The 12,719-nt window shown below is 33.7% G+C and overlaps 1 protein-coding gene across 1 annotated transcript; it reads left to right on the top strand.

The window, feature by feature from the left end:
- Positions 1-6,596: 6,596 nt before the first annotated feature.
- On the top strand, positions 6,597-12,708 carry Sosie (oogenesis-related protein sosie). The gene is made up of 4 exons (XM_076813091.1): positions 6,597-7,117; positions 7,589-7,738; positions 11,921-12,058; positions 12,232-12,708. Exons 1-4 carry the CDS (start codon positions 6,970-6,972, stop codon positions 12,321-12,323), a joined length of 528 nt encoding a protein of 175 aa, XP_076669206.1. The 5' UTR covers positions 6,597-6,969; the 3' UTR covers positions 12,324-12,708.
- Positions 12,709-12,719: the final 11 nt, after the last annotated feature.

The following is a 12,719-nucleotide window of genomic DNA, read 5'->3' as shown; positions in this document are numbered from 1 at the left end:
TTTACGATATGACATATAAATAAAGTGAAAGGATTCAGGCCGTGAAAAATTAAATTTCGACGTTCATAGGAGTCGCACCACCCTGTGGATATGCTTATTCTGTAGAAAACACTTCAAGGAATATGGTAGTATTTTTTCGGATTTTTAAAATAGTGACCTCGAGCCCAAATTTGCAAAATAAAAATTTATTTATAATTTTCAATATTGCAAAATTAATTTTTCGATATGGAAAAAAATTATTCAGGAAGGCCGATCCTTCTACATTAAAATGCCGTAAGAATCAACTACATTCGACGAATAGTTTCCGAGATAAAAATTCATAAGTACAACCCATTTTCACGAAAATAGGCAAAAATCGCAAAATTCAAGGCCCTGTGTTTTTTATACAAACTCGAAATCGACAAAATGGTGATTCACCCCCCCCCCCCTTAATTTCATGAGGAATATAACATATTCAGGTTTCAACAAAATCCGTGACTCCGTGGGGAAAAAGTGATCGAGTTGGCGTGGAATGACCCATTTATAATCAGTGGTTCGTGTACTTAATTGGCTTCAAACGTTAATTACTTTTATACATTTATTTATTTATTTATTTATTACGGGTAATAACCCTTTGATATATTGCAGTGATATGAAACGTCACGAGTAGAGGGCGGACAAATAAGATAACATTAAAATAAAGATTAAAGTACGCAAATAGCAAAGAAAACAACAGAAAGAGATGAAATAACAAGTATCTATATTGCAACTTATTCCTCCAGGCTGAATTTCTGAAAGTATAGAAGGAAGTAGCAATGAAGTCAATATTACGGCAGTATCTAGAGCACATTCACTGACATATTATCTCAAAATCATAGCCCCCTAAAAAAAACAATTTATACCAAATTTCCAATGTATTTTCACATCACCATCCTCTATGCCCAAGTATGTAAATATGTACTAATAAAATGTATTCATATAAAACAAGGATGTTAATCCATTATTTGTTATAATTTTTTAATCTGACGATGGTATTCAATATCATAAATAAATAAGGAAATATTTGTGATTACCTGCAACGAGAATAGTCAATACTTGTTTGTTTCCTACTTTAATTCTTTCCTTAATTCTGCTTTATTGAGTTAGAGTTTACAGTACTTCAATACGCATACTTATTTCGTGTATTACTGTGGACGTATTCTTAAATTGCAAAATTCAATTTCAAAGTAGTTCTGTATTTGATATACATAACTATATCAAGTACCTGCATTAGGTATCCTTTATTTGTGCTCACAAAACTGTTTTTCCCTCAGTACCACATTTATCAGTTATAACACTGACAGTATAAATTCACAACCCGCTGACTTCGTGTTGTTAATTCCCGAAGACATGCAAGATTGGACCGCGATGTTTCGACTAAATAGTAGCCTGCATAAATTATAAGCAAATCAGCTGTCTTATTCAATTAAAGGTAATTGATCGCGAAGAACAGCTGTTCAATAAGTCACGCGCCCAAATAAGTGCGGTGTGAATATTTACGAACGTATGCAGATACCTAATTCCGTTTTCTTTGGAAAGTACAAGGCAGCATCGGCTGTCACGAGATCTTCGTGATATGTCGATAGCCCTCTGTAAATTGGTGTTCGAGGATAGAGCCTAGCGTGCTAGCGTGCAAGAAGACACTCTGCAAATTTCAGCCACATAACTTTCGGAACAGCATGGTAAATTTATTTCCTCATAGGTACCTGTGTCTCGAATGAGTTTCCTTTATTTTTAACCGATCTAATCTTTAGAATAAATTGCAGTTTTATTCGCAACAAACATTCCAGTTCAGTGATATTTACATTTACGTTATGCCGCCACTTGCGCGGCTTTATTTTCTTCGCATGGTACACACATTCGTATAATGTGGCGTCAACTATTTATCGTTCGCACGTATAATTAGAAATACAAATTGGGTGAAGGTCCTTAAGCACCGGAACTTCTGCTAGACGACACTGACCTAAAAGCTCTCTCCGTTTTCTATGGAAATGAACATTTCAAACACGAATGCTCGTACGTCCATCGTCAACATAGCAAACACTCCTCCTTCAAACATTTTTTTTTTTTGCGTCAACTGACCTCGATTGGTGAGTTCAGCAGCTGCAATAAAAGTTTCATAGTACTTGTACGTATTAAGTACGTACACACGCCAATTACTTTTCCTGCCTGCAACTTATAAAATGCAATTTTACACTTGTATTTAAAACTTTTCCACTTAAATCGTGCAACATATGGTACACGCTTTACTATAAATAGGTTCTACTAAAAATATGTTCCACTAAGCAGAGAGGAAGTTTAGTTAAACTTACTACTCTTTAAAAAGGAAATGATTTTCAACTTGTTTACCTTTATAAGTTCCAACCCGCTTGGATATCATAATAGTAGGTATAAGATAGAAGTTTAACTCATCATTTAGTGTAATTGTTATCTCCTCGCCTTGGTAGGAAAATATTATTCTTTAGTATATTAAGCTACGTGGAAAATAAGTCAAGAATCTAGACTTACAGAAAACATAAAAATTGTGTAGGTATTTAATTTACATTTCTTTTTTTCTAAATAAATATAGTGAATATTGAGATTATTTGGTAATAATGAGAAATAAATGAACATAAGCTTGTGTAATAATTAATTAACAATAATATAATAGTAGCGGTGTATACGGCAGTAATACACATATGTAAATAAAAATTAAACTTGCTCTGTTTTGAAAGCGTATAGTCTACATATAGTCAATATAGATATAATATTGATTTACTTACGCATAATTAGTGAATTATTGCACAAGAAAAATACAAATTTCCTGTGTGCATCACGGACCTTCGATTTGATCACAAAGTGGTTGAAAATTTCAAAAACGTAGTCGAAATGCTGATGTAGCTGTTTCTAATTAATTTTGATATACATATATGGTTTCTTCGAATAAAAACGTGAATATGTTGATATTTCTTCTGCGACTCTATTCTTTTCAGGCGACTATTTTAACACAGAGCTTGAAGCCACAAAGGAGAAGGGTGAGGACGAACAGCCAGGCACGCGCCCTCATAAACGCTACGTACAGGTCACGCTATACCCGAGCCCTAAAAGTTTATAATTCCTACAACCAGAATTTCCATAATTACCTACCTATCGCACAGATTTTTCCTGCACGCCTGCTGTTTAAAACCAGGAGATACATTATCTCCTAGTTTTGAACATAGCTAGTTGATACATTATTCAGCTTCCAATTTTTTTCATTCTTGTTTTTATTAATTACTTAATAACAAATATGCCAAAATATACTTTGGTCCTTCGTCTTTAATATATAGTAAACGAAAACTTGCGAAAATACATACAAAATAAATGAAAAAATGTTATTTGGACGAAGGCAAAATGTGTCAATTTACCCCACTGCGGGGCAAGTTGATACTGCTCTGGGGCATGTTGATACATCTGTAAAATATCCGTTTAATGAATAACTAATAAATTTGAAAAATAAAATTTTAATCTAGATGCCTTTCCAACAATATATCACTCATAACGAACAACTACGTATTCTAAAAACCAAACAGATTTTTTGGACAAACATAGAAAAACATTGGTTTTTTATTTTTTTTTGTCTGGAATATCCCACTTTAACAAGAGTTTTTTTGTTAATATATCTTAATAAACTCTCACTTTCGAATTATAACACAAAATCGGAAAATAGCCGATTTTTCAGGGGTTAATTTCACTCCCTTCGAGTGAATTTGGGCAGCAAACAAAAATTTCGCTGCAATCAGGAGGAAATCGCCTACATATTCACAAAGTTTCAGAATTTTTGGGTTCGGGATCTTCCCTTGTCAGTGCAATAAAAGAGACACTATACATATGTAGCTGTGCAAAGAAAACATTTTGGAAATGCTTGTGGAAGGGGGAGAAGGTGTGTTACTTTCATGACGCCGTTACGTTTGTCCCCGCTCTCCCCTAAAATTAAAGTAACTGGAAACCTATTACTATGTGTTTTATTGCAACTGTCCTCCTACAAGAATATTTAAGTCCACTTAAATGCGTTCTGAGAAACACAATTTCTATTGAATGAATCGCTCGTAATTAGATTAATAACCTTAGATGCTAACCTCGGTTTAAATGAAACTTGATTTTCTAATAGATAGGGAAGTTATATGACCGTTAAGGTTTCGTGACTCGTGCAAAGCGAAACACAGGTTTTCGTGCGCAAGTTCCCTCAAAACAGTGATAAACTTCCTCATTTTTTTCCACATTTATTGTACACGGTTTCCATGTAGATACATTTGGTACGATTTTACAAGGGATTTTAAACATATTTCACTACAATTACCACTACTTAATATTAAATATAATTTATGCTTTTTCAATGCCAAATATAGTACCTACTTTCCTTAAGAAATTTTTTTTTCATAGATTGAACTACAATTTTATGTATCTGTATTATTTCTCACAAATTCTACGTATATTACTTTTTTTTTATAAAGAAACCCCTGCTATCTGCACACTGCATCAATTAAATTCTTAATAATAACCTAATACCTGAAGTTGAACTGTCAAACTAATATATTGCGTCAGCAGCTTGATATAAATAGTAATTGGAGTAAAGGAAAACATTTATCACCATATTTGTGTGTAAATAGTTACATACATCACTGTTTAGAAAGTTCTAAATATGTACCTGAATGCTGTTAGTTATAATCATGACTATCGCTATTTTTAAAGAATTGCGATTATAATTACTGGATTCATCAATAACTGATTTGCAGTCAGTCACTACTTAATTATGTAATTTCCATATGCAACGAGTTCAGCGGCGCAAATAATTACTGAGGGCGAAGAAGACATATTATTCTTGGTGAATTTTCGGTCATGAAAGTACTCGTAACAAAATAAAACAGTCGCAAATAAAACAATAATGTTTCGTGTTCGACGGAAGCATTTATTTTATCCTTTGTTACATATATACATTAAGTAGGAATTTTGTAAAAATTGCAGAAAAATTCGTAGAAAAGTTATCAGTTCAGAAAAGAACTGCTATATTTTTTTACCGTTCCATTATATTATTAGACTATATTGTTACAAGCACACGCACGGTTAAAATCAGGATGATAGAGGTATCGAAATGAATTACGTTTTAAACAAATTGTACCTTACACATTATCCGTGAAAATTGAAAATATATGAATTCACAAATAAGACCTTCAGGCCGCGGATAGATAAAGAGCGGTAAAAATTCAAATATGAAACAGAATTGAAAGCAGAGCGATAAAGCGAGTAGCGGCAACGTGGCAGAAAAAAATCAAACGCGGGACCGTGTGGCTACAATAACATTCTCTGACACTGTGAAAATTTCGGGGCCTGTTATTTTCAGATGTAGATTCGAAGAGTTTTGTCGGTGTGTAACGGAAATAATGCGATTGCAAAAAAAAAACACGTACAGTGGCGTGCAAAAATATTCGGCCACCCTTAAAATCGCATGACTTTTTTAAAATTAATCCAAACGACTTGAGTTTTTTTGAGAAGCTAGAAGGATTAGTTAGCTAAGTGACGTGATTCGTCGTTTTAAAAAAAATGCACTTGGTTGGAATAGCAAAAAATCGCGAAATTTCCGAAATCAACGATTTTCGATCTTATTCTGCGATATTTAAGCGTTAATAGCTCAGAGCAACGTTACCCGATTTTGATGAAATTTTAGGCACGAATATAACTTAAATCTCCAAACAGGTTTTTTATATTTTCCTTACAGGCTCGCTAAAAAAGTTTAAAAAACAAGATTTTTCTATTTTTTTTTTACTACTTCGACCAAGTGAATTTTTTTCAAAACGACGAATCACGTCACTCGGCAAACTAATCCTTCTAGCTTCTAAAAAAACTCATGTCGTTTGGATTAATTTTAAAAAAGTTATGCGATTTTAAAGGGTGGCCTGATACTTTTGCACGCCACTGTATATAATTTATACGAACAAAATAATTGCGCGCACTACAAAGCAAGGATGAACTTGCAGTGATTTGAGTCCGGCTCAATAAAATACAAGCTCTCATAATTATAGTACCTACAGAAACATATCGAAATATCTCGAAAGATGAAATAAATTGCCCTGCACCATTTCATAATCATTAAAATATACGTTAATGCTGAGAAACTTTACTTCGTTACTTGAAAATGTACCTATCAACTTTTACAAAATTACAAAATATTGCCAGCCATTTCGTTCAATACTCTCTGTTCATTCCATTGTGTGTGTGTTACCCGATTTTCTACTTTTTAACAACACAGCATAACAATTTGTTTACGAAATTCACTAAACGTGCTTAACTACTAGATACAACTGACAGCTGCTTATTCAGTCTACGAGAGGATGGTAAGCTTCCACCAAAGTTAACCGGAACACTTTGTTCCAGCACAATATTGCTGTATTCCCTTGGCCACAAGCTGCGATCGAAGCTTAAAGGAACCAAAGCATACTCCGATTCTTCAGCGATGTAGTAGACTAACTACCTTTTGGTGTAGGGTGCTTTCTGCTTCGGTGGTGGCAGCACGTAGGGTGAGCGGTGGGGGTGCTTCAAAGGCTTAAAAGGCCTTCCAACGTCCTTGCGACACGCAGTTCTGGAACAGAACGTAATAGTACTGCGTTCAAGTAAAAAGTAGCTTAAAAGTGCGAGAATATTCTTGTTTAAACTAATCCATAGATATTCCACCGCGTTTGCTTCTAGCGACAACGCTAACGTTAATTTAGAAGTCAGTGCATCCGAAACTAGTTAGACAAGGCCCAGTGGGCCCCGAAGTAATTACAGTAAAGCATCGCCAGGATTGAAATTTTAGTGAGAAAAGTGACTTTTTTATTGTAAAGTCGAAGCTGCGGAGCTTCTTAATTTAGTGATCAGTGAATGGGCTAAGTGATAATCTGTTGGAAAGTTTCGACACGCCATACATTGTAACTGCGACAAAGAAATCCGGAAGAAATGAAAAAGGGAAGAAGTGTCCAGATATTTGCGACGTTTCTTTTACTGGTGTTCTTTGTGTCACCATCCGCTACCTGGGCTCTTACGACCTTTGGCAAAACCAACCCTCAGAATCAAAATCAAAATCCTCCACCACCGCCCACGCCAGGTTTGCAAAGATTTTTATTAATTTGTTTACACTTTTATCGCAGTACGTTACACTGGTGTGAATAGAAAATCGGACTTGATTTAATTCAGAGAAACATTTATTCACTTTCTGATCGTCCCTTGTACTGCGAGGGCTTTACGTCGCACCAGAACATTTTCCCTCCGAAAGATAGGTTTCTGATAAGCGCTGTGTGTTGAATATTAAAGACGAAAATTGCACTGACGTTCGAACTGTGATTACGAAATTACTTGCAGCATGTAAAGGGTACACGGTTAGTCACTAGTTTATTCCGAAAATAACGTTCGCAAAACAGATAAAGACTGCACATAACAGTGTAGTAATATATTCGAGTAAAAGTTGTGTAACAATTTGGTAGTAAAATATTATATTCAAGTAAATGTGAGTTTGTATATCCAGCGTTGTTTTAGAATATTCTTTGGAATTACACGCGGGAACTTGTTACGATTTCAGGTGGAAAAGCTCGTGAATGTAAATTAGAGGCTGATTGCGCTGGCATACAAAATACAACATGCATGGCAGATCCTCGGGATGGAAGGACACGTTGTCTGTGTAGTGACTCCTCTGCACCTCTTAACGGTGCATGCATGAACAAATTTAAAGGTGACTGAAATTTTTAGAAACAAATAATTTATGCGTATGCGAAACTCACGTAAGCTGCACTCGCACTTGTCTTCTAACTTTGTCACCAGAATCCAATTACATTAGCTAGCGTGAAAGTTCTAAAATGAAATGCTAGAACATTCTGTATAAAAAAATACACGCCAGTACTCCGGAGAAATAGGATTAAGAACAGGTAGCGTCTGTTAATTTTTTTTCGTAAAAATAAATAATCTTTTTATGAACAGAAATTTTCTAATCAAAGATTGATTAATTTTTATTGATGTTACATATTTTTTATAAATATACATGCCGAGGGTAGAAAACATGGACAGTTTAACATTACGAGAGTTCAAGTAAGCTCGTGTAATTTTAGTTGCACTTTAACCCTTTCTCTGCGGTATTCGACTTTAGACCACGAATTCAAAAATGTTTTTTTTTTGTACTGCGATACTCATTGTCAACAATGTTCTCCGATACATCTGGTCGACTCTTTATTTCTTGGATTCCATTCTTCAACCCCTGTGAGACAGTATTGGGAAACAGAATTTGAAAATTAAAAACTTCTTTTATTCGACTAAAATTGACACTTTTCGAGAATCGTCCGAGAATGTAACCCCACACTGCACAATTTACACGATCTGATACACCACTTTTAAGGGGACATTCTACTGTCTTCTACACACTTAACGTTTTCGAATTTCGGGGGGTATATTGCACCACTCTTGAAATACAAGAAAAAATCTTTGTTGTTTGTTTATTTTACTTGTTTACTTAAATATTTCGCAGTGAATTTGGCGTTTTCAGAATTGCTGGCGGGTGAAATTTCAGACGACTGGATCATCGGAAACAAAAAAACCAAACATATTTTTAATTTGCAGGAGTATGGCTATCTCGCTAACCACAAATTTCTTAAGATTTTTTAATATTTTCCCACATTTTATATCTATTAAACAGAAAAGAAATGCCCCTTTCGGTGCTTTCGACTTTGATCGACTCCTATTTTAATAATTCTGGTTGAAAACTGTTCTTTCGTGGAAAGCGAGATAAACATACTCCTGCGAATTTGAAATATTTTTGGTTTCTTTATTTCCGATGATCCAGTCGTCCGAAATTTCAACCGCCAGCAATTCTGAAGCCGCCAACTTCACTGTGAAATATTTATGTCAACAAATGAAATAAACAAACAACAAAGATTTTTTTCTTGTATTTCAAGAGTGGTGAAATACCCCCAGAAATTCGAAAACGTTAAGGGTGTATTTCATTATAAAAACCATCACCGAAAAGTGGCCGATTTTTCGGCAGAGAGAGTAGAATGTCCCCTTAAGTTCAAAATAAAAGAGACATTTTTTCTGCATTGACTCGTTTTTCGTTTTGTAAAATTTCATAATCTATAAAGCACTTACATTAAATACACTTGCTCCCGCTGCACGATGTAGCAGATATGATGCATGTACATTAATTTCAATAAAAACATACACACCTAACTCAAAATATTTTCATTATTTTTTTCGGATTCGCAGACAAAATCTACGTTAGAAACTAATTTTTTTTTGCACAAAAAAATGCGCAGTGTCGCAGCGAAAGGGTTAAAGAGGAACTAAAGTGAACTTTTGAAAATCGAAATTGAATTCCTTAGCGCACACATTTGCATACACTCACGTGTTCGCCTGCAATATGTGAACAAATGGCGGAGGTGCTACTAGGTCTATGGTTATCTATGCAAATTCGAAAGCTTTAAGAATACCGTTGCTGTGTACCACATACTGTAACACCGTTTTACTGCTTTCTTTAAAGCACATTCGGCATTTGATGAAACAAGCTTAGAAAACGAATGTGTTACTTAATGCACGGATTATTCAAATACTAACGTCAACAGTAAGACGCAATAAAATTGAATATTACACATTTGTAGAAAAAGTTGTGAAATATATATGAAAAGTTTGTTGACAATTGTGTAAATATAACGTTTAAGTTTGAGTTTTCATTGTAGAAGCTTCAGGTATGCAATTAACAACTGAAATGATTAAGTATCAATTTTTTATTTTATTTTCATTCATTGTAGCACTTTTCACGATATGTTTCGTTCTAAATTCTATGTTTTTTTTTCATTATATATTATCATACATCTGTCTGAAATTTTTACACGTTATTCAGCACATCAGTGGCTATAGCCGGGATTAGGATTATATTTACTGATAAAAAATTAACAAAATTCCGGACGTTTGAAGTTTAAGTGTCGAAATGCGGTGAATTTTTCAAACATTTTGCCTTGTAAAAAGTATGAGATGATTAATCAAAAAAGGTTTCCGTAGTCCCGGCCATAGCCACTGATGTGCTGAATAACGTGTACAAATTTCAGACTGATTGGTCAAATAGTTTTTTTTGCAATCACCTGCACCAGTTGAAAAAATGTCGTTATGAGATAATCGCGTTTAAAGTTTTAAAACAAATTTAAAAAAATTCTTTTAATTTTTTTGTATAATATAAGAGTAGATTAATAAATACCAAAAAGATTTATTGTATTATATGTTGTATCTATGGAGAGAAAAAATCTTTAAATATAGCTTAATTTTTCAAATCGCCACAGTGAACTGACCCCTTAAGTTTCCATGAGAAATTTATAATCTTTTTTCAGTAGTCTGAGAGAACTGAACAACAGAACTTATATAATCTTGATAAGCCTTTTTTATTTAACTCAAATTTTGGGGTCTATAATAGTAGTAATGTTTTTTATAATGACAATTTGACAAGCTTCGTGGAAACATGACTCATAATGCAGTAGAAGAGACCAGACTTTTATGAAAACGATTAAAAGTGTAATTACAGAATTATCGTAATTAATTTCCCCGTTATCAGGAACGTAGAATTTTAGATAGTTTTAAGTAACATTACACGTTCTTACAAGGGTTGAAAATTGATTGACTGCTAAAAGTCATGTCGAGAGCATATTTGCGTGAAATTGCGTGTTAGGGTGAAATTAAACGCACCCACCTTTGCGGAAATTGAGCACATTTAGCTCACACTAGGAAGTAGTATAAATTCATTTATAGATACGTGAAATTCTAGTACGGAAGACAGATTAATAACATTGGACTATTCGTTAATGTGGAAGGGGTACTTCTAGCTTCAAAAGTAGGTTTGAAATTTATATACATGGACATTTACTACTAAACTTTTATACGAGCAGTAAAAACTTTTATCGTAAATGAAAAGCTTAGGTATAGAAGGTAAATTGTTTATTTGACAAATCATATATTATCTTTACTTTTTTTACTGTGGCGGAAAATAATAGAAGATTATATAATATATCATGAATTTTAATTTAATTAAACAATTTCATTTTCATATATGATAACCTAATTAGTGTAGATTTTGGTACTTTAATATTGTAAAATTACATTTAAGGGCACCCCCCGGTCAAATCGCGCGAAAACATAGGTGACTTTAAGGTTTTTTCTAGAAAAAAGTATACAATGTATGGGCCGAAAACTTTTTGCACTTTATTCTGCTACAAATATAGAGTATAAAACAATTTTTTATTTCACTTTTGCCCACCCCTGCCTCTAGCATGCATTGCGTGCTGCATCGTTGTAAAAAAAACTGGCCAGCACTATCGGCACGATAACTTCTGACAAGATCATCCAAAATCAAAAAGCCAAAGATATTCCTTAATTACACATGTGTGGTTATCGCGCTACCCTCGTGTAATGTTGAGAAACGACTGGGCGATGATTGCCAAATGTTTAAACGATAGGGTCCTCGAAACATGGGGTTTTTCGCACAGAAATGTTTCGTAAAAAAAATTGAGTGTATGAAAATTCAAATATGAGTAGAAATGTAATTATGAGTAGAATCCCGAATGAATTTTTAGATTAGGTCAAGAATTGCATTTTTTAACGTGGCGATAGTGGGTTAACCCTTCGTTGACACACCTCCTTTTTCGATCAATTTTGCCATACCTGAGTAGCTCACACCTAGAGAAATTTTTGAACGACTGCCATTCTCATTTAAAGAATCCAATTATTATGGAAAAAATCATGGATCAATTTCAAGGTCTCTAGAATGTATTCCAATAGTTTTCTGATTGAAATTTTATCGCAGATTTTGTAAAAAAATTAGATTACCACGTGTAAAAATATTCAAGCATTACACAAATGATAAATGTATGTATTTCATTTCCAGCTCTACGTAGTCTATGTAACGATGACTCTGAATGCATGGATGGTGCGCATTGCATACAACGGAACACCACCACCATGTCCGGGAAACGATGTTATTGTCAAGAAGGATATTACGAAGAGACCCATTTGCTCTGTAGCGGTACGTTTAACTTGAATTTGAAGTAAATGAACATTTTTCGTATTTTATTACAGCGAAGTTATGTCTCGCGTAATTTCTGTTTAAGTACTAATATCTAATCGATTTTATTTTGCTAAGTTTATAGGTAACCAGCATCACAGAAGTTTATAAATACTATATATTCTTTTCCACAGGCAGTGCATCCATCTTTACATTCCATACGCCAATCCTGTTAATTATTATAAATCTTATAAAAGGAAGCGTCAGTTCCTTATATACAATATAAAATTCCGAAATATTATTAATAAAATATTATAGACTCCTACTAATCTTAACATTGTATATTTACGCTGATTCTGTGAAAATATAAATCAACCAAAAATATGATAGTGTATATATAAAAAATTATTGGCTCGGAAATCTGACTTACAGCGTTTGGCTGTAATAAAAATATGGCCTGCATAATGCTTACTCATTAAAACTAACCATATAATGTTTTCAAATTCAGAACTTACATTTGTGAAGTATAAAATTATTTATTAATAAAATAATATTCTATTATATACGTTTCAAATACATCGGTATATATGAATCTTTTAAATTATACTATAACCGAAGTGCACAATTGTATTTTTTGGTGGCTCGTTTGAGAACAAGGAACATATACCTAATATCAATAATT

Source organism: Andrena cerasifolii, chromosome 5 (assembly GCF_050908995.1).
Source record: "Andrena cerasifolii isolate SP2316 chromosome 5, iyAndCera1_principal, whole genome shotgun sequence".
NCBI lineage: Eukaryota > Metazoa > Arthropoda > Insecta > Hymenoptera > Andrenidae > Andrena > Andrena cerasifolii.
This window is presented reverse-complemented; position numbering and strand designations above follow the sequence as displayed.

Coding starts and splice junctions, on each gene's coding strand:
- Sosie (XM_076813091.1), top strand. CDS start 6,970: ATGAAAAAGGGAAGAAGTGTCCAGATATTTGCGACGTTTCTTTTACTG. Junction 7,118..7,588: donor TCCACCACCGCCCACGCCAG/GTTTGCAAAGAT, acceptor TTACGATTTCAG/GTGGAAAAGCTCGTGAATGT. Junction 12,059..12,231: donor GACCCATTTGCTCTGTAGCG/GTACGTTTAACT, acceptor TCTTTTCCACAG/GCAGTGCATCCATCTTTACA.